The 23,380-nt window shown below is 40.6% G+C and overlaps 1 protein-coding gene across 5 annotated transcripts in view; it reads left to right on the top strand.

Moving 5' to 3' along the window:
• rtkna (rhotekin a) overlaps window positions 1-23,380 on the top strand; it is a 72,278-nt gene that overhangs the window by 16,169 nt on the left and 32,729 nt on the right. Inside the window, exon 1 of one of the 5 annotated variants that reach the window (XM_053610874.1) lies at window positions 1-1,231. This exon is cut by the window's left edge and continues 722 nt beyond it. The exons of 2 other annotated variants lie outside the window; for them this stretch is intronic. Coding sequence is in view for 2 of the 3 variants with exons in the window: in XM_053610872.1 (XP_053466847.1) it covers window positions 5,984-6,076 (93 nt within the window). In the remaining variant the exon portion in view is untranslated. Of the gene's footprint in view, window positions 1,232-4,382; window positions 6,077-17,304; window positions 18,301-23,380 lie in introns of those variants that run through there. 2 more of the 5 variants (XM_053610872.1, XM_053610873.1) reach the window with 2 other exon arrangements.

The following is a 23,380-nucleotide window of genomic DNA, read 5'->3' as shown; positions in this document are numbered from 1 at the left end:
ATTCAGTCTCTGACCAGTCTCTCTTTATGTTTGAGTGATGACAGGAACTTATTTATTTCACAGATGTTCCACAATAAGAAATGTAACTAGAAATGGTTAAAATAATTCTGGCTTTTGTTTGTAAATAAAATAAGATAAATAAATTAATAAATAAAGGTTGGAAAGTTGCTGTGGTATAATTCAGGGGAAAAACACGTAAGGACATGTTATATGTAAATGATGAACTTTGGGTGGTATCGCGTCACGTGATTATTTTCCTACAACATGCCTGATCGTGTCTTATTCCTCACATATTACTAGAAGTCTTTCAATTTTCTTATTTATGAGTAGCTGACACTTGAGTGTTTTTCTACATGCTTGTTGTGTGTGTTGCTTTGTTCCAGCTGTTTTATACCCTGTACTGGAAAGGAAATTTGACTAAAGCAGAGCCATTAAAACACTGGCACCCAGTGATTTACTTCACTCTTAATGTGGTTTGAATTGGGTTTGATCTCTCTGTGTGTGCAAGAAAGGGTGTCTCATTCTATTCAAAGTGAACACAGACCGGATTAAAATGTCCACATGGGGGAGATATTGCACTATTGGTGTAATCTGTGACCAAGCATCTCCTCAAGAAGTCGCCACGACAAAACAGTTTTGTAGAATTTATTACCGATTCCAACTGGGTCGTGTTTGGGACTGATCATCTAGAGAGTAAATGAACGAGGCCTGTTCACCCACTGATTTGATTCGATTCGTATGAGAACTGTATGTCTAGTGAAATTCACAGCTGTACTTGTATCTGTCTCTGTCTGAGAGATACACTATATTTTTTAGTGTCAATATTTCAAGAAATGTGAAAAATGCTTTACAGTATTTTTGCGAAACGTCCTGAACTATCACGATTATGACATCATAATGCTTTAGAAACGGTAGGTCGTTACGTTAACTTGGAGTTTCTGTGGGTGTGTGCACTGCATATATAGAAATGTTTGCATAAATGTTTTTATCCGTGTAATTGGATACATGTCAAATATATGTCCGAGTGCCCTGGAGTGTGTTAAATGCTTTGGAAGTGCTGTATCCTGGCCAGCTGGTTTGCACATTAAGTTGAGAGAAGCCAGTTGAAGACTCTGCGTCAGGCGCCAGGTCACATGGACTGCAGCTGACTGAGCGCTGGAGAGTCTCCAAAGGAAGCAGGAGAGAAGGGCAAGCTCACAATAAGGAGTGTGAAAGTGGCTATGTGGAGCAGGTAAGCAAAGATGCTCTTCTGAGCCAGGTGGCTTATGATTGAAGCTTAAAGATTGAGCAAATAATGCTTGGTTAAAAAGGTTTTTTTTTTTTTTTTTTAATGAACTGGACTGCATTAGCATCAACGTCATGTTGCACAAGTCGGGTTTAACGGAAAGGTAGCGTTCTCTTGCATATGCTTGTGGAGCAAGACTTCTGCTGACTGTATATCATCCTGTACTCTTTACATCTCTCATCACTGATGAAGTTTGAGTCATTAGTGGCTGAATTTCGACACTGTTTTGATCCTCGTGCCTGCAGGACTGAACACTGACGTCATAAGATGAAACGGGTGTGTCTGGTGCTCCAATGATACCTCTCTCTCTCTCTAACTCTGTCTCTAATCTTTTGAAGTGTGTGTGCTGTATGTATCTATCAAGGCATTTTTCTATCTTGCGGCTGGGACTTAGTTTACAGATGGGGGTGTGTAGCAGCAGAGGACCTTTTGTAGTGGTTAGGGGCCTTGCTGAGGCCACAGCCCATCTGTTTGCTCCGCAGATGTGTACTAAATGAGCAGCAGTCCCAGGAGCACTGAACACAACATGGTTAATGGTTATGCGAAGACACAGTTTTATAGTTTACTCTTTAAATTACCCTCCATTTTCAGTGACTTGGAAATTCAGCACTTGAAATATTGTGTAGTCCCAAATCCACTCTCAAGTGTTCCGCTCGCATTAATGCTCCAGTATGGCATTTTCTTACCCCACCCTCAAAATTCCTATACCCTGCCACCTAAGCAGCTTTGACTTTTATCAGCCTCCCAAACTATTCCCACCCTCCTAATTAGGAAAGGAAATATGCCCCCCCCCCACATAGTACCTTGTATCCGCTCCGAAACAATGGCCTGCCAAGCACTGTTAATGGTCCCTAAAGCAGCTAAGTGGTCAACAAGAAGAACATCAAGTTCTTTAGATGACCCCTGGATGCCCTGTCCTATCTGACTTAAACGCACTGCTATCCTGTTACGCAACGTGACTAGCATGGTGGAACGTGAACAGATTAGCTTATTGCTAGTGGAAATGAGCTCAGAATTTGGCAGTCAGCCAGAAAGCTCTGATTCACAACAAGGATATTCAAGTGTGCGTCATGTTTGGTAACTTCCGGGACACTACCATACTGGCAGCTGGACAAGACGGCACAGTGACTCTAAGCAGCTCATTTGTCCTGAAGGATGCAGACTAAGCTACTGAAAGCCACATCGCAATGGGAGGCCCGTGCGCGTAACCTTCAATTTGGATAATAGCTGTTTTGCATTGCATTCACAAGGGTTATTTCTGAGACTGTGTAGTGTTTTAAGGAGGTCTAAATTTGTATTCAGGCCTGATGGTATGTCATATTGACATATTGGATTGCACTGTGATGCATATATATTGCAAATGCTGGTAATTATTTAGCTAAATGGATAATAGAGAGGATCAGTGCCTTATATAAATGATACTTTCTGGCATAATATTATCAGTTCTTTTTGGACCCAGCTCTCTGTTTTGTATGGAATCATTTCTGTTGTGCATTGCAACACCTCTGGTCCTGTAACATTATAACCTCTGTGCATGTCTTCGCAGAAGAGGAATGCTGAACATAATTCACTGTCCCAGGTGGCTGATCGGGTTTCACTGATGAACACAACATTCGAGACCTTGTGTCTGCTTTTACAAATAGAGAACACCACTCTCCTGGGGTCCTTCTTTGCTGGGCTGTTGTTCTTTCCATCTCCCAAAGCATCCAAGAGAATAATAAATCTCCCATTGGGGTTCCCAGCGTGGTGTATTGCATAAGGCAGTTAAAACTCGGGTGTGGGGAGAACAGTTCAGTTCTTAGAACAGTTTCTAAGTTTCAACACTGAACTGATCATGTAAGAAACTTCTTTATACATTGGAAACAATCAGGAATTTTGATCAGAATTGCTGAAACAAGATGAACCACCCTGGATGAGCTAGAAAAAAATGAATGTGTAAGCATACACAGTTTGTCCCAAACGTCTGTTAAAATGATAAGTCCTACCCGTCATTTTGAGGTATCATGGGGATGAATGAAATTTGCAGCTGATGATTTGTAGATTTGTTTGTATCCTCAACTTTTCTGGCTCATTCTGAAACTCAAGAACCAACAGTTAATCCATGCTTTAAAAAAAAAAAAAAAAAAAAAATTATTATTATTTTAAATAAATTTTTAGTGGTTCTGTGTCTAAAACAGCTGTGCCTGATCTCTAACATTCTCCAGCCGTTATCGTCTGGCTCAGGTGTTTAGAGCTGGAATGTAATAAAAATGTAGACAGGCTAGGGGTCTCTGAGGAACAGATTGAAAAGGTCTAGGCTAATGTTCTTGGATTGAACTCCAGAGAGATGACTGAATTATGCTTGCTTTCAATAAATTATGGTACATTAAAGATTGATGCATCTATTGAGTTTTGTCTGCCTGTTTCATCAAAAATACATGACATACATGTATACAGCTTTGTGAACTATGATTTCTATTACAGCTCAGTACTCATACCCTCTCTTTTATGACTGATTTATTTCATTACTTTGTGATCATTTGTGATTTACATTTTGGATTATACTTATTATTCATTTATTATTTAAAATGTTAAACATATCCACCTTTTGACCAAGTTATCGTTATAATTATTTAGAATAGTGCCATATTGGTAGACAATGTGATCACGATATGCCTGGAAAGACTGGTGCCAGTGGGTGACCATTAAGGATTGGTCTGCATTGAGAGGACCACAATGACGACAGAAGTTATCTGAAACCTGATTGGTCAAAATCTGTGGTTTGTTGAAGGTCTTATTCGCATGTGGTTTCTGTGCTATCAGTACTGCAAAGGCCAGTGTTGTGAATGCTGTTAACAAATGGCATATGGTGCAGCCCTGGATGACTTCTACTAGCTAGACTTGGCACTGTAATGTTGTCTGGGTGAGACAGATGGTGTCTTTTGTCTCCTCTGGTTTTACAGCTCGGGCTGCACAGTGTTGTTAGTTCATCAACAAGGTTTTCCATTAGCTTTTGGAGAATTTTACATAATTAGCTTTAGTTTGGGGGTTGGTATGGGGCTAATAGAACAAAGAATGTGTACGTGATGGATCTAGGGTGTACCCCGTCTTGTGCCCGATGCTCCCTGGGTATAGAAGATGGCTTGATCATCAGTCTGTATGGAGTTGAGGTTCTCAAAAAAAAAATCTGCAGACCAACTATTCAAATATTAGACTCATTATTTGATCAACAGTTCTATGTTGGCTATTTATTAGTGCCACTGAGACTTTTCATTTCTGTACCATCCACTCATAGAATCCATTTTTTAAAGAAAATTGTCATTAGATGCATGTTGAATTTATTTATAGTCCTTGTTTTTGTAATTGAGGCAATTCAAGCAGCCAGTAAAATGGGGCTAATAACTATAAGAACTCCGTAATTAAAGTAATAACTTTGGTGCCTAATGATAAGTTGTTAGACCCCTAACATCCTCCGAGCCCACTTTGAGAACCATGGCTCTAGAGGTTCTGAAACTTTTTGCAGCCAGGGTAAATGAATTTCCAATGACCCCCTTATGATCACAACATTTAATGTAAATTTTAAGAACAAATGCATATCATATTATATTTTCGAGCCATTACAGCTTTCCACTCACTCAAATGTAGAACCACTTTGCTTCATATAACTGGAACTTTCTGGTTAAATTAAATTTCAGTTAGATTAATGTTAACGTTATTTATACTTGTGTGTTTTTGTTTTGTTTTTAGTTATTGACTTGGATGAACCCCTTTCATTTCAAGTGGGCAGTCAATTAATCTATAATGACTAAATAATAACCATAGCAACCTTGATACTATTGTAATATCAAGTAGTTATAGTAGTAGTGTAGTAATTACCACCACAATCATGCCATTTAAAAACCACTTGGTTCTAGAGAATAGCTTTGAGTTAATAAGTGTAAATCTGGTGAGAGTTACGGTCGGTGATTATACTTGGGTGCCATTTATTTCTCATTTGTTTCATAAGAGAAAATCCTTCTTGATGTATGTAAATGCTGTTATACTCTTGTAAACTCCTCTAACGTGTAAGATGTGTTAGTAATTGCCTGGAATTTGGTGTTTGTACTGGGTTGTGTGTTATCTGGGGTCTGAGGTGGTCTTGTCCTCTTATTGTAGTTGAGCGCGTGTGAATGAGAGGCGGGCTCGAGCTTATGTACTGATCCGGCGCGCTCGTGCGAGTTCGTGGCCCAAGTGTAGACAGAGCGAGAGAGCAGCTCTCAGAGCACAAAGCAGCGGGGAAAAGCGGCTCGGAGTCTCTCCTCAGCAGTCCCAGCAGTGCCGAGACCGTGACAGTGTGTGTTTATGGACCTATGTGCGATATTAAACCGCGCGCGCTCCTGATCGGACGGTTTTGTAAGGCAGTGTGTGAAACCCGCCGAAGAGCTCGGAAAGTTTGCGCTGTGTGAGACTTCAAGCTGTTTCACAGAGAAAACCGACCGGAAACTGGACACTTATTTGTTCTTTGGATGGGAAACACGCGTGATTTTTTAAAATTTATTTAATATTTCATCAGGAATTTGTATTTGAAGAAGTGCTTCACTGAATGAGCAAGATTAAGCATGGCTCTAAATTCAGTATTACAACACCGCTGAGGAGGAGGAGGGGGAGGAGGAGGAGGAGGGGAGTCGGTTCGGAGACGAGTAGCCTACAAAATCTGAAGCTGATTTGTTTCTTTGAATAATGCCGATAGAGAAACTGGACATGGAGGAGAAACTGCGCATTTTGGAGGACCTGAACATGCTGTACATCCGTCAGATTGCCTTCAGTTTACAGGTGAAGACGCTCACTATATTCTATCACTCACTCACTGAGTCACTCACTGTCACTCACTCATTCAGTCACTCACTGTCACTCACTCATTCAGTCACTCACTGTCACTCACTCATTCAGTCACTCACCTACTGTCAGTCACTCACCTACTGTCAGTCACTCATTCAGTCACTCACCTACTGTCACTCACTCATTCAGTCACTCACGCACTGAGTCACAGTCACTCACTCACTCAGTCATTCAGTCACTCATTCATTCACTCAGTCAGTGCTGCTGTACGAGTTTGTGAGAAGCCTGTGAGAGATTACACTGTCATCTCAACCGAGTTCACATTTTTGATCCTAAATCATTGGGATGTTTACTGTGGTGGATGTCTGATGTGGTGAAGTGTGTGTGTGTGTGGGGGGGGTTTAAACTCTGTCTTTTACTGTGACTGTGGGAAAGCAATCCTGAATTTATTTTAGTATGTTGGGGGAACTGAAGCTCCATCAGAAGTGTGTTTAAGTGTACAACTTAAAAAAAAAAAAAATTCATTAGATTAAAAGAACAGGCAATGCAAGCACAATGATTTTATTGGATTTGTTTTGTTAGTTGTTTGTTTTTATATGGTTCTAAACTTTATCAACACATCGGATATGATTTATGTCCATACATACCTATAGATAAAATATTATACCCCCAAACATACCCATAGATTATCAAATAAAACACAAAGTTTTATGACAAAGAACCACATAGGTCTAAACATTTTGTTTTGCTGATCTGAAGCAGAACAGATACGTCTTCTTAAAAGGTAAAATGTAAAATTCAGATCCTCTACACATCTTGTTCTGTAACCTGCAACAGTTGTATATGAGCAATGTTCAGGATCTGTCTGCCTAACAGGGCTTTTGGGTGAGGGGAACACTTTTGCCCTCCCACATTTTTTTTTTTTTCACAGCCCATGCTGAGATCACACTTTACAGCACTCTGGTGTTTCCCTACAGCCTGTTCTTCACACCAAGCAGTCAGGTGGCCATCTCACTGTCTGCAAACACACACACTTCATGACCTTACATCTGTCTCTCAAAAAAACTGCCTTTCCTAAATTAGAGGGAGGACATCAGGATGTCAGCGCTGACTTGGAGAACATTCACACTGGTGCTGCAGCCGTATTCCTTTCTCATGCTAATTTAATTTACTGCAACTTGCAGTTTTCTTTATAGTTTTTTTTTTGTATATTGAAGTTGATCAGCTTGAATCCAGTCTCATTTAGGATTTAGGCTTTCTAAATGAAAACAAGTTGTGTGTGTGTGATTTATCAGATCCTTAAAGAGAAGACATAAAGGACCTGGTCATGATTCTGAGCTTGGATAGTGACTGTTTTTCATTTCACTGTCCAAGCAATCAGAATAAAGCTAGTCAATATTTCTCAGTTTTTATTTAGAGTCTGGAGAGTTTAATAAAGTCCACCCACACGACACTCCTCCCACACTTGACATCTCTTTGTATAGGGTTGTTGTGTAAAGCCCAATGAAACCGTAAAAGAATGTGTTGCTTATAGTTGAACTGGAATCCTTGAAAATGACTAAAGAAATGTTGTAAAGCTTTTCACCACAGACTCAGGACAGAGGCCCTGTTTACACTAGTGCGTTTCCGTTTTAAAATGCGTAACTCATTTGCTACGGTTACGCCTGTCGTCTGCACTACTCCGGCGTTTTTGACCCTCGAAAACGGAGACTTTTGGAAACGCAGAAGACCCCGCTTTAGTTTGAAAACTCCGGGCTCGCGTTTCAGTGTAAACAGACCAAAACGAAGGCGTGGCTGTCCACATGCGCCCCCTGATTGGGTGTTCTGGATTATTGCGTATCCTTCCCTGATTCGTCAAGCCCCTTCCATCACGCTCCCTTGATCATATACACAACACCACAGAGACTGAACCGCAAACTTTGCTGGCTTTATTTCTTGGCAGCCAATGTGCAGTTAAGTTCTGTGTTTTATAATACTGTAGCTGTCTACATACGCAAGAGGTGAGCCATGATTAGAGCAATCGGCAACAAATCTCATTCAAGCGGCGTAAACCCTACATGGAGCGCCGGGTTGTTGTGCCTGCCGGTGACTAGCAACCAACTTCCTGTTTTACACTGTTATGCGCATGCCCAGTTTGCATTTTCGGTCATGTAGTGTGGACGGAGATCGTTTCTGAAACACAGCGGAAATGCCTGTGTGGATGAGGATCGTTTTCGTTCCCCGAAACCCACTAGTGTAAACAGGGCCTTAAAATTGTAGCTGAAACCCTCAACTGATGTTATCTCAAATCTGTCTGATTATCTGTCTGCTTTTTTTTTTTTTTTTTATAATATCTGGCTTTTGTGCTGTCTAACACACAATGCACAGCAACAGTGTGTGTGTGTAAGGCACTTTACTCCCTTCTGTAGAGAAGAGCATATGTTCTCTATTGAATGATGTAGGAAGACTTGCATTGCTGTCCCAGCTGATCCAAATTTGAACATGTCTTCCTACCTGCAACTGCCTTATTGCCTTTACTACTACAGATTCCTATACCCCAAACTCTCCCTGCTGTCAACAGCCTTTTGTTGCTGGAATGCCACAATTCCTACCCTGCTCTGTTGGGTGAGTGGAACAGAAAGTGGTTGAAAACATCGTCATTCTTAGCGCTTGGCTGTTGTGGTGTCATTCCCTACTACCCATATACATGGTGCGCATATGCATTACTGTTCTGTTGTCAATGTTCTTCTTTATAATAATAATAGTAATAATAATCATAATTATTATTTTACCATTTTATTGCCCAAGGAATAATGGTTAATAAGGATAGTTGACTTACACTATAATTGAAATGAGCTTAACTAGGATTGGCATGATCGTCCTTGACCGGTAGGTTTTACAATATAGGCATGCAGTCGTTAATTATTGGTGTTTCTCTCCTGTTGATTAAATTCCACAGTTTGTTTTCTAGAGTGTTCAAAACCAGGAAGTCCACATTTCCATAGATTTCCCCTACAGGAAACCCACCAGCTGGGTCCCCATCCTGTCAACATTCACTGTGGCACCTCATACCTATTGTCACGACGTCATCCATAAATGCTGATTTGTACATTTACAGCATGGTGCAGCTACATCACACCACTGAGAATTGCTTCATGAAATGGTAACCTTATGCAGAAGTTTTATGTAGTGACTTGGGCTCTAATGAATAGTTTTTTAGATGAACATTCTATTTTGCCCCAAGATAAAGTTTCCAGATTTTTGCCATTTTGGCATGGACTACTGGCTGTAGGATACAAGGGTTGCTATATTAACATACTCAAAATATTTACCAAGAATTTGCAACGAGAGTCCGCTCTGTGTGTGTCCAGTTCCACAAAGCCTTACTCTGTCTGTTTTGCCTCTTAATGTTTGTGAGCATTAGCCCTTTCTCTTGTAAAGGTGTGAATTAAAGATAGCAACCTGAAAATGTCCAGAAAGACCTGAATGTTGAGAATGGGCATGTCAGCAAAGGAATTCGTGACCTTTTGACACCGGCCTGCCCTGTTGTCTGCTGTGAAGATGAACTTTGAAAGGGCATGAGAAGATCAGGCCTCTCATGGACCATGGAGTCATGGGGTATCTGTTTGTTCCAAATACCTACATTATTACTTTGTTTTGGTAGGTAAATGGAACTGAGGCAACTGATTAGGTATCTGTAGTTTCCTTTCAACGTGCTAATGATGCGAGTTAACTGTCACATGAATCAAAACCTGTTTTGACAAACAGTGGTGCATTGCTCAGTAAGGTCACTGAGAGACACCAAGGACCAAATATTCAATAAGACACTTCAGCAAGCCTAAGTATATTTTTAAGACTCAAGTGCAAAGGTCATTAAGTCACCTATTTATCTTTAGCAAGATGTAAACTGGCTCTGTGGTTAATTTGTATCCAGCAATTTAGCAGGGAAGTCTACTTTATCTCTGCAGAAATGGAAATAGAATATTAGTTATAGCTTGTTTGTTTGGGCATTGCTCTATCCAGTTTGACGTCTTGTTTACTGGGTTGCCATGTCCGTGTGACTGAATCGACTTGTTGTGAGCTCCTGGCACTTCTTGCTTGTTTGGAGGAGTGTCAGGCATGGGCTGTTGGAGAAAGGAGGCATTGTGTTCAATCACCCACGCCCCTTCTTAGCCTTCTGTGCCTCTGGCCAGAGCACTGGCGTGGTCTGAGCGTGGACTGAAAGGACAGCCTGTGCTCAGGAACCATCCAAATGCCTCAACTCAAGCCAAGCTTCCTTTGAAAAACACCACCCAGGAGCCAGGGTGTTGGAGACCAAATAGCCCCCTCCTCCTGCCCCCCTACCCAAACCTGGCACAACCAGATCAACCTACCATACAAGCTCCATACTCAGATTAGTATGGCTTATTCAGGTCAGACCCTTACTGTAAGGAAAAGCTAATGGATTACATAGCGGGTTAAAATTCACAGGCTGCTTCAAGGTAGATAAAGCACCTTTATCCATAGTCGATTTATTACAGCTTTAACCAGGTCAGGTCAGCGTTATACATACCACAAGAGGCAAGCATGATGAAATATGGACTTGTCATAAAATTCATCCTCTGAAAACACTGCAGCTTGGTGGTACTACACATTCAAGGGTAATTTTTCTGACCATTCGTGTGAACATACGTCAGGTAGTTTAGGAGATGTATTTGTGTAAGGACAAATCTTTTGTACATGCTATTACCTACAGTGTAAAGGGTATAGATGAATTTCTGGGGTTCATTCTGACCGTGCTTAGACCAGTGCACTTACTTCAGAGTAATTTCTTTTTATATGCAAGTTAGTTATAACTTGTAACAATTTTGTACTGAGCAGTGACATGGTTGTATGTATGCTGACCTACCCCTCCCTGGTCCCGCTGGTTTTTTAACTGATCGGCTGTGTAATTTAATTGTGCCTTGCTGTGAAGCCGGACAAATCAGCAGGAGTGTTGTTTTTTTTAACACCAGCCTAAATGATTTCCTCACCTCAGATTCTCAGGTGGCGCTGGGAGATGGGAATTTCAAGAAACTCTTGCAACACTTTGGAAGTACTATTTGTTCATCTTTAGTATTGTCTAACACTCCCTCCAGATTGATCCCCAGAGAGATGATGAGGATGATGATTAGAGTGTGGAGTCTGTGTTTTCACAGATAAGGTTGAAGAGAAGCCCTCCTCAACCTGGTACTCCTTGGACTATGAGTCATGAGTCTCATGGCCTGTCTGAATGCGCATTCTCGTTTCATTTGTTTAACTGGATTTTTCCCAACTTTGTCTACGTATCATAGCCATACTTCAACAAACCTGGGGAATCATGTATTTCATTTTTGGACTTTAGAAACAATGGGCTTCAGTTATCAAAGTGGACATGAAACAAGTTTATTCATAAACTACAAGAGCTCCAACAAGAGTTGATGTATAAGGAGGTTCACTAACGTGAGCCTCGACTGATCGGCTTCAAATTGTATAAGTGAGTTACTGAAATAATAGAGAGATTGTTGTCAAGTTTAAATCACTTATTTATTTCAGTAGTATGAACTAACTTCATGAACATTCAGTGAAACAAATTTTTTATTATCCCTGTCCAGGATGTACACCGCCTTGTGCCCCATGCTCCCTGGGATAGGCTCCAGGTTCCCCCGTTACCCTGAAAAGGATAAAGCGGTATAGAAAATGGATGGATGGAAATTTTTTATTAATAGAAACTATTAATGACTTCAAAGAAAGCGAGCCAAAAAGAAACACATAAATAAAAACAAATAAGACAAGCTACTCAGTAAGGACAAAATAGAAGGTGCTGTATAACAGGAGGGAGAGGGAGAGTTAGCTTGCAATGGCTGAGTTCCTGAAACATTTTTAAATGGGGCAGGAATTATTAGTTCGACGTGGCCTATGAAAACATTTACACACAACGTTACAAAAATATTGATTAATGAGTCCCAATAAGGTTGTGATACTGAGATTCATTAGAACGTTACCTGGAATTGGGCATGAATTATTCATCTCTAATGATTTACAGATGTAGGAATTTATTTTCCTACAGTCTTGTATTTTTTCACACCTGATTGCACCAGGCTATATTACTCTTACACTCCACAGATAACACTGTCAGATTACACATCGGCTTCTTTAGTAAAACGCAATTTATGTTCCTGTTTCGAAAGCGCACTGTTACCTAATAGTTTACTTCCAACAGTGGAGCTGCAGGTCAGTGTGTCCTAGCGCTCAGTCATCTGTCAGAACTTGCAGGATTGATGTGCTTTATACCAGTACTTCATGTCTTGCATTATCACTAAATGGTTCCATTAGATTTATGAGCTTCCTTAGCATAACCGCATTTCCCCAGTGCACACCTAACCAGCGCCACCGATCCTGCTGCTGCCAGAGTGGTAATGGTTCTCGGAGCATGCAGGCCTCTGAAGAGAATTTTATTGTTATTTGAAAGATGCTGAAAGGTACAGCAGGTTCCCATTTCCACCTGGTAAGGTCAACGGAATCAGCTCTTGGTGTCATTTGGCCTCATGATTTTCATTTTAGGGGTGGTCCCAGTTAAAGCTGGCTTGAATTTAGCTTTGGGACTGTGGACATGAAGTGTATTAAATTGCACTGATTGCATCATGGTGTGAACCCCTGATGTTAAGGTGACGTAGGGGAATTTTAAGCATGCCGTTTGGTCTAGTGAAAGATCTTGCTGTGTGGCCAATAAAGTGTGAGGTGTTGAAATAGGAGCTTTAGTGTACACTTGGGTACAGATAGCCATCATCCCCAACACAAGGCAGAATTCCTTATAAAGTATTTCGCGTGCAAAAATGTTCGAGGTTTGAAATATTTGTTGATGTTGATAGTGTGCCTCATCCACAACAAACCAAACATGCAGAAGATCGAGGATATCAGAATGGCATTTCAGCTGTATTAAGGAAGACAACAAACATATATTTTTTTAGTGTAATTCTAGAAATTTTTTGTGTGTGATCTTTGTGTGATCATGTGATTTCTGTACTGTCATCTTTGGGTGCTGTTAAGAGTGGCATTTAGCTCAAGACATTAGAAGGAGAATTATAAGGAACTGGACCGTGTTCTTCACTATAGTCTGTATAAGTAGGAAGACACCAGAGAACCTGAAGGAAACCATCATGAACACATGGGGAACATGCAAAACTCCAATAGTAACCCAAGTTCAGGATCTATATGTAACACTGCCATCTCTCAGCTTCAGGGTTTACAGAACGTAAACCCTGAAGCTGAGAGATGGCAGTGCTACATATAGACACATCAATTTTCTGTTTAAAAACACTTTTACAGAACCCATTAGTTGATTGATTTGAACAACACTTATTGGCTAATGGTTATGCTTTTGCTATTAGCTCCAATGGCTGCTAGTTTCTTTGATGTAAAAAACAAAAAGAAAACATAAGTATTGATATGTTATGTGATATATATTACCACCACAGATATTCTGTGAAGGGAAATGGGAAGCTCCACCTCATGAGAACACTTTATTTTAATTATTAAATCATTTAAAGGCTTGGTTTACATTCCCAGCTGGTGAGTTCTACATTAATGCATTTGTGTAATCTACTGATCAGTCTTAACTTTCCATGGCTACTTTATAAGTAATTAGCTTTGGATGTGTTTTATATTCTAGTCATCGTCACTCATGACCCAACTGATTAGCCATGGAAAATACATTTCCTGTTTTAAAATGATATCGTTTGTTGGATAGCCACAGATATAAAAACTACAGGCAACCCAAACAGTGAAGTTGTTCAGATTGTTTTGTGAAGCAAATACATAATGTGGAGCATACATCTGATGCTAACATCAAGGAAGGAAGCATGTTCTCGAGACTGACCTCTTTAGGACAGGAAGCAAGATTTTGTTTGTTTAGAGAATGGGTTGTTTTCTTCAAATGAGGAAATGAATAGCATAGAAATGGTAAGATGTATGATCACTTTGCATGCATGCAAAAGAAATGCTAGAATTGTTGAGATGTAATGATAAGGCTACATACTGTTATTTTTAATTCGTTGTTTTATACAGCTCTAGTCACTCTGAGATTAGTGTTACTGTCCTTGTCCTGGGCTATTCTTCTCCATTCTTATCCTCACTGCATGAGTGTCTTGTTTTTCTTTTTGGCCTCTTGCTCTGGATTCTGCTATTTTGATCTATATATTGATCTGCTATATTGACCCCAGGATATGTACACTGGAGTTTTATTTGTATAGCACCCTTAACCAAGCAGTTTCACTGAAGTCTGGATGTAGATTTAGATTCCTAATGGATGGGCCAGTGGCAAAGAAAATCTTCAAGACAGCATGAAGAAATCTTGAGCGGAACCACAGTCAAAAGGGAACCCATCTTTTCTGGGTGATTAGTGAAATTATAAATTATGACACTATACAGCTATAGAGTAAGAGTAAAGGCAAGTGGTGGTGTATTGAAATGATGTTCAGTATGAGCATATTGTGACTAGGAGGCCTGGGATAAACACAGGGAGAGTCTTTATGATTACAGCAGCAGCTCTTGGGTACAAATCAGTATCCAGGTGAGATTATCCACTGAAGCAAGGGTAGGTCTTGGGCATAAAATGTTGTTTTTAGGAAGTGCAAATCTTTTATTGGATCCATATTGGACCATCCACGGCAGCGGAAGGTGAGTTACAAATTGCAGAAGCAACAGTTAACATGGTACCATGATCTGTTATGCCAGGCAGCTCCAGCTGACCTTGATTTTGAATCAAGAAAGCAAGAGGAAAAGATCTAGGCCACTCTGAAAGAGAGTTATGGACTTATTATTATGCCTATGAGTGGCAGGAGAAATTTTGTACTAGGGCTGGGCGATATATCAATATAATATAAATATCGTGATAAACGATTATGCAGTACACTTTTCTGAGATATCGTTGGTATGGTGATATTTTTTTTAAAAACGTTTTTAATAGTTACAATTTAAATGGTACTGAATGGATGTCATTGATTTTTATGTATCTTTTTAAACTTAATCTTCTTTTTAAAAAAAAAGAAAAAAAAGAAAAGTAAAACTCATCAAACTCAGTTTAACATTTTTTTTTTTGTTTATTTTACTACTGTTTTTGCAGACACTTTGTTAGCCAAATTATTTATCGTGATCTGCATCGTGTATCAGAAATGTCTGCAAGTATCGTGGTATGATATTTTTGTCATATTGCCCGGCCCTATTTTGTACTGAGGTGTTCGGCATTCTCCACTGTCATCATCTAAACACCACTTGAGGGAGTATATCTTGGAACAAGGGTGTTCATCTCTCCAGTACAGTTCCAGAGACTTGTAGAATCTATGTCAAGGTGAAGTTAATTTCTGGGCCAGGAAAACCCTCAACCAGAGGATATAGTGGCAACCACTGCTTGCAATACTGTGTAACACTTTTTCTATTATGTCTTTGAAATGACATAATTATTATATGTCTATAAATACTATAAAGAAACTGCATACTGTACCTTTTAAGATTTAAAGAATCAGAGCCTGTTTTTATTTTTTTACTTTACTGTATATGTGACTAGAAATGAAAGCCTTTAGTTTGTGCTCATTCTGCACCTTCAACAATTTTTTTTCTCTCTCTCTCTCTCTCTCTCTCTCTCTCTCTCTCTTTCCCCCCCACTACATTTTTCCCCATGTCATGCTTCACGGCTATGTGCGCAGCTGTTCATTGCTGGATCCTATTACCGTACCGATGGAGATTGATTCTTAGAAAACCATGCTGCAAATGCTGTCGATGTGATTTTACAGGACATCAGAGCAAACAGACTATAGGTATATTTAGAGAGTTGAGTGATTGGTTTTTATTGAGCAGGGATGGGAGGTACCTGTAACACCTCGGCAACTCATCCTACTGATTTTTCACCGTTGCATCGGGGTTTTTTTGTCTTTATAAGGTACTTCCCACAGATTCATGGGAAGTACCTTATTCCTTTCTGCATTTCTCCACTTCTTTATCTTACCTTGCCATCTTTCATTTTCTTGCATGTCTTTTTACAGCTCACCCACAGTCTCTTTACAATACCTACACAAAACGCCTCTCTTTCACCTATGCTCTCCTTCTCCCACTGTTGTCATTTCTTTCACCAAAAAAAAAATAAACCAAGCCAAAACATCCAGAACAGAACAGGTTTGTGTTTAGTGCTCAGTTTCACACCAGCACAGTGCAGGATTTCTTACATTTATTCTAATTGAATAATACTCTCCATTACCCACCACCTTGTACTGCCATATAGCCATTTGGGATGCGTCTCTCAAATGCTGGCACATTCTGCCGTTTTCCACCAGGCTGAATATTTCCCACTGTTCATCCTGGCACCAAATATCAGAGCCATCTTAATCTTCGTATGAATGCATCAGAGCCTTGGCAGCCTCCGTTCTCCAGCTGCCCACCTGCTCAAACACTTGAGAGGTGGCCTGTGATTAAACCAGATCGAAAATAAGTGACAGTGTTACTGTCAGTTACTGCATCAGAGGCTGTTGTTTTAAAGGTGGGATTCTGTATCGGAGTACATTTTTATTATGAGTATTGGCTGTTGTGACAATAAAGACACTTGACACAGTAGGAAGCATCAGATCTGAATCAGTGTTTTGCTTTGTTTTATTTCCCTTCAAGAATAAGAGTCACTGTCTCTAGTAGACCCCTTATAGTAGAGTCAAAATCATTTATCCTCAAGTTAGCAGCTCTCAAGTTCAAGTCGATTCCATGTCTTCTCTTACCCTTACATCCAGGTTGAGTCGAAGTCGGGTCTATCTTGCTGTAGGCTGTAGTAGCATGGTTTGAGTCATCACTTCTATAGCCTACTTAGACATCCGAGTATACCAGTTGCATGCATTGAATTTAAAAGTGGAAGTCTCCGCTTAAGTTTTAGTTCTGTCTCAGAGCATAAATCACTGAGTCACAAAAAGTGTGCTAAGCCAGATCATTAGTGTCCTCTCTTTGTCTTCCTCGTTCAACTGCATCTTTCTTACCATTGTTAGTGCAGCAATTAATCCCCAAGCATCTGAAACCTTGTGATAATGTAGACACACTCTCTCTTTCTTACTTTGGTTTTACTAGATTTGTGAGGTCCTTCTACTGACATAATTATTACTGTGGCTAATTATTGTCTCGGTAAGCTATATTCTTTTCGTAGGTAGAAAGAGTGATGGATGGATGGATGCATGGAAAGACCTGGATGGGTGGATAGAGTTGGATGTTGGATCGACGGATAGAGGGATACATGGATGAAAAGATGGATATATATACATAGGTGGGTGGATGAAAAATAGATGGATAGATAAAATGCTCCACCATTTGGATGGAACAATGGATGTATAGATTAACGAAAGATGGCTGGATAGATGCTGGAAAGATGGATGGGTGGAAAGATGGATGGATAGATGCTGGATAGATGGATGGGTGGAAAGATGGATGTATAGATGCTGGATAGATGGATAGATGGATGGGTGGAAAGATGGATGGATAGATGCTGGATAGATGGATGGGTGGAAAGATGGATGGATAGATGCTGGATAGATGCTGGATAGATGGATGGGTGGAAAGATGGATGGATAGATGCTGGATAGATGGATGGGTGGAAAGATGGATGGATAGATGCTGGATAGATGGATGGTGGAAAGATGGATGGATAGATGCTGGATAGATGGATGGTGGAAAGCTATTTGGAAATATTACTGGATAGATGCTCGATAGATGGATGGGTGGAAAGAGTTGGAAAGATGGATGGATGGATGGATGAATGGATGGAGACAGAGAGAGAGAGACAGAGAGAGACTTGGACGGGGTTATGCTTCAGATATCCCAGCAGCACCTGTGGCCGTTTATAACACACTGTACCCATGCCTTTCCGCAGTCTGAAGTGGTAAGTAAAGCTGAGCAGAGAGACCGAGTCCTGCATTAAGGCGAGCCCACGCCTCCTCTCCGGTCACGCTGGTTGGCTCGAAGCGGCTCGGCCGGACCGTGTGATGGCAGCTGGGAACAGAGTGGACTAACCGGACTGCACTGAGATGTGTATTTTCTGGACAGATGCCCGTCGCTTGCCGGTTTGTCAGGGACGCGTCAGTGACTGAGGCTCACACATTGAATGGGCTTCGAGGCGCGAGCGCGCGCGAGATTGTGTAGTATTGCGCAAGCGGCGTGATTCGGGACTTCTCTCTGCTTCTTCTCACAGCAACATGAATAACTCGAAGAATCAACGAGTAAGTTTCTTGTCGAACTCGCCGCGGTGTACAGAAATAGAAATAGTTCCAGAAACCAAGCTTTGCGCGTTGTATCTATGTCGGGTAAATGTATTTGTGTTGAAATGCTGTGGGGGAAAATGTAAAGGAAATGTTTACCTCAGCAGGCTGGGATGCTAAACGCTAACGGTCCAGCGTTCTATAGCGCGAGCGCTGCATGCAAGCGCACTGTATCAAAGACCTGACGTGTGTAGAGTCACGCGAAGGTCAGCGTGCTGCACTGGGTTTGTTTTCTATGCTGTATTTCATATCCGTGCGCTTTGCTATCAATGGTTTTATTTGTGTTAACCTATTATTGTGTAGCTCTTCGCATGATGGATTAAAAAAAAATGTCACGTAAAGGTAAACAATAAAAACTGGAGAAATGCAGAATGTCCAGTTTAGCTAGAATAAAAACATCCAACATTAGACTGTTTGTAGGGGGGGAAATTGGGTTATTGAAAATAAATGTAAAATATTTCCGAGATCACATTCTACCTGCTGACCTGAGCTTGCACATGTGCATTATTATAATGGCCATTATCTATTTTTTTTCTCTCCAACAAATAAGCTGATTCATATATGGAGACTGTATAAGTTTTAGTCGTTAATTTGGGTTGAATTGTAAATCATTAGGAATTCTTCTGCCTTATGAATTTAAGATGTGATTGTGTTACGAGATGGAGTTCTGTTTTCCCCCCCTCATTTTCTGATGTAGCAGGACGATGTAAGATATGTAACAGGATCATATTGTGTTCCCGTGTGATGCTTTTTCTCAGTTAGGGATGCACATAATAGCAGAACATTTTCATTTCCAAGACCAATGACTGAACTTTGGCGATCTGCTGATGCTGATCTGGTATTGACATTTTCCCATTTTTAAAAATCATTTTCTTGATAACATATTTTCATCTTTTTTTTTTCCCACATTCAGAATGTGCAAACATACTGACTAAAAGGTTCCTAACGTCTTTCTATTCACTGATATTTCACAATTAGTCACAATTGGTATGACACATCAGCTGATGTGTATCTCATGCAATGTAGACTTTTTATATATGCACCACTACCCCAGTGCTTCAGTAATAACCATTACACTTTCAAATTCCTCTTTAACTGAAACTCGAACCCAAACCTTTAATCACTCTCTTCCAAATAAGCTTTCTTATGGTTTGATTCTGTCTTGTGGTGGGTTGGCATCCTGTCCAGGTTGTCCCTCGCCTTGTGCTCCGTGATAAACGGTACAGAAAATGGATGGATGATTTGATGCATGCATCAGATGTGTGTTCTGATCCTGGTAAATCTTTGGGAGACTGAAACTATTAGCCTAAACACAGAGAATGTCTGTCTGCTTTTTGCTCTTTTGACTCATCAACTCAAGCATCAGATTTGTTCCAAACAAATCAATAAATAGGCTATAAATCCTTAAAGTGTGACTGCTTGTAACTGTTGTCTTCATTTCATGCCGTTATTGGCGTTTCATCAAGCGTCCTTTAGTGGAGTTAATAACTGCTATTGGGTGGGAAATGCAGTGTCACTGTTTGTGAAAGGTTTTGCACACTGTTAATGAAAATTGCCCACCTGAGACTATGGTCTGGACAGGACTATAGGGATCTGGTTCTTCAAATACAGTAGTTAAAGCTAAGGAAAGTACTGAACGTTTTGTTCTTGGATCTTTTCTCACAGTCTCAGCTGAAAGGCCAGAGACCTGGTTTTATCAAGGACAAATCTTATGTCATTGTTGGATGTGGCACAGCTGGAAAATCTGGGTCATGTCTACGCCAATTGAGATCTTTCTTCTCAAAGGCATCAGAGCATGATGGAGAGTGTGTGCGCTGTACAGGTGCATGTCAAAATGAAGACGAGAATAACACACTGACGCTCACAGGGTTCCCAAACACCTAAACCCTCCTGCTGTGCGTCTCAGTACTGCTGTTAGAACCTCGTGTCCTTTCCGTTTGACTTGTCCGGATGCAGTCTTGGAAGAGTTGCTTTGCTGAGCATGCCAACTTGGTTATATATTTTTAGCCTAGAGACTGCACTTTATCTCTGTACAGAGAAAGAAAATGGCAAGGTGCTTACTGTTTATGGATAGTCGAGCTGGAGAGAAAGATTGAAAGAGCAATTCTGTGTCACAGACTCAGGTTTGTTTTATGAGGCTGTCACGCATGAGTCAGTGCAAAGCACAGATAATCAGCTTCTTCCTTACACCAGCTGACCATATGGAAAAGAGAGAGAGTGAGAGAGAGAGAGAGAGAGAGAGATTGATTGGGATCAGGACATTTTACAGGCCTGCTGGGTGATGTGCTAGATTAGATGACTAAAGTTGGTAACAGTTTTTATATAGGGCTTGAAAATCGACGTCTCTTTGTGCTGCATTATGGGATTGTGCCATGTGTCTGCTAGATTCAATTCAATGTTATTTGTATAGCACTTTTTACAATGGACATTGTCTCAAAGCAGCTTTATAGAAATATATAAACACAGGATACAGATTTTAAGTGTGTGGATTAATCCCTATTGAGCGTGACGGTGGTGAGGAAAAACTCCCTAAGATGATATGAGGAAGAAACCTTGAGAGGAACCAGACTCAGAAGGGAACCCGTCCTCAACTAGGTAACAACGAATAGTGTGAGAGTAAAAGAAAGTTCATTCTGGTTTTTATATGAAGAACTAGTCCACTGTTCACCAAAGGAGCCTTGAGTGCAAAACTGCATGTGATCAAGCAAATATCTGATGCTTAGCTTGCTACTACTACGAGAGAGAAGTAAGCCGAATGTGAATGCATTTATTTAAAGTAGTTAACGAAGTGAAGTCAGCAGCAGGATTAAAATGGCAGGAGGATGCACTCATAAATTTAGAGATACTGCTGAAAGCAATGTTTTTGCACGTCATTGTTGAAACTCGTGCCATTTGATGTCTCTGCGTCACCTCAGAGAATTTACTTCCCTCTTTTCCCTCCCAGCAGGAAAACTGAAATGATATTCCATTGTCTGTTTTTATTACCGTGGTGACCCTTTATGGATCAAACCATTATAGCGGATTTTCTCGCAAAGTCTGGAATTCTAAAGCCTCATAACATGGTGTGTTTGAAGTGAGCGTATGTTTACGGCCAGCACATCTAGGCCGAAGATGTTTGGTAGTTGAGCCACGTTGCTAGACTTTCTTTGTGATTAATGGGAAGGCTGCTGATACTGATCGATGAGTCATCCACCTCTCCACTAGCAAAAACTGCTATTAGATTTGGTCGGATACCGCTTTGTGTGTGTGGTGTATTTTTTTTTTTTTTTCCTCTTAAATGCCCTAATAAGAAAGACACACTTGCCAAAATAAGCCTCAACAAATCCCATAATACTTTTGCGGCAAGCATATTTAACTTGTCAAACAGCATCAAATGACAGGAGGAAGACAGGCTTTCATGCTTTTTTTTAAAAATTATTATTCTTTGGACGAAAGAACAGATGTAGTTGACATAGCCCAGGGAGTTGGAGAAGGTTTCTGTGTGGCTGAGGAACACTGAAGTATTATCAAGCACGCAGAGAAATGGCATTTTCCACAAATTTAACAGCGTGCTGTAAAAATGTCCTTGACACAGGAAGAGCTTACACGCGTTACTGAGTTTGACGAGCAATTCTCGCCTCACTCGTTCTTAAGGAGAAAATTCATTTGATTTCACATGCACAACATGAAACCTCAAACTCCAGAGCAGTCCGTGACAAACCTGGAAGAAGTCATTAGCAGTTTCTCCAGGAGTTCAGAGATTGCAACCGCAGAAATGAACGCGAAATGTTTTCCCCAAGTTTGGGCCGAGACGCGTCATGTGACATCACAACGTGCATTCAGCAAAAACCATCTTCGAATTCGTGTGCATCGAGTACACGAATACAGCTAAAGGGTCTCATTTATCAACAAACATCACTGCGACAAACAATTTTGTGCAGTTGCAATTCCTCCAATTCAAGTAGTTTTCCCGCAAAAAAAAAAGGCAGCACAATAACGGTGCAAATTGAAGTGCAAATTTTGAAGGAACCCCCCAAGCAATCCCAAAAAAGCCCCGTATGGACTGTATGCAACATAAGACAGCTTCAGTCACTCTTTAAGTAAGCATTTTAAGTAAGAGTTTCAAACGAAAAGAAACCGTCTTGATGAGAACATTTGAAAATATACTCCAACCAGGCTTTCAGTTCTTTGTAGATGTCTACATTGTGGATGTGCTCTTTGAAAGGAGACTGGGTTTGAGGACTAGATGAAATACGTTTGTGTTTATTTATGTATAAATTGAAGAAAAAGTACATGTTCTTCCCATGTCATTGTGGGTTTCCTCAAAGTTCCCTGGGCTTCCTGTGTCTCGCTTGCTTTTGATCTTTCACCCCTTCCATATTCATACGCACAGGCTGTAGGAGTGGTGTGAACGAACCGTTTGGGTTCAGAAAGGCCGGGATGTGTCCCCTGGAGAACACAGCTGTGTATGAGAGAGGTCAGGTTTGCGTTCTCTCTCTCTCTCACATGCACACTCACACACACACTTAAACATCTCGCAGGGCTGTAACGGATCAAACTGCTTGAAATAACGTGTTGAATGAAGAAAAGCTTCAGACTGTTCAGGGTCAGTATTAATGTCATCACCAGCTACATGAATTCAGAGCTGTTTGGTGTGTGTGTGTGGGGTATGCAGCATGTCTGACAAGATGGCGTTTCAAGAACTGTGTGTCGAGATGAAAATAAGAATCAGGTTTTTTTTTCTTCATCCCTAGTCAGTTGCATATCTAACAGTGTTTCTGTGAAGATAATTCTGACCTAGGGAGAACATTCCTGGAAAGATAACTGTATGGCAGCGTTGTTCATCGCAAATACTTTCATACATCATTCCGTGACTTTGTTAGTAAGTCTTGGCATGCACACTAAAGTATCCAGGTGACTCTCACTGCCCCTGTAGGTAATCCAGGGTTGATGGAAGAAGTGAACAGTCGCTGCGATCAATTAACAGTAAACAGAAGCTTTCTACTAACGACATGGTGACTAACAAGAGCACAGAGCAAAACCATGACCAGAACATCCGTCA

This window comes from Ictalurus furcatus, chromosome 22, assembly GCF_023375685.1.
Source record: "Ictalurus furcatus strain D&B chromosome 22, Billie_1.0, whole genome shotgun sequence".
NCBI classification, from domain to species: Eukaryota; Metazoa; Chordata; class Actinopteri; order Siluriformes; family Ictaluridae; genus Ictalurus; species Ictalurus furcatus.
Note: the sequence above shows the minus strand (reverse complement) of the source record. Positions and strands in the feature narration are given on the sequence as shown.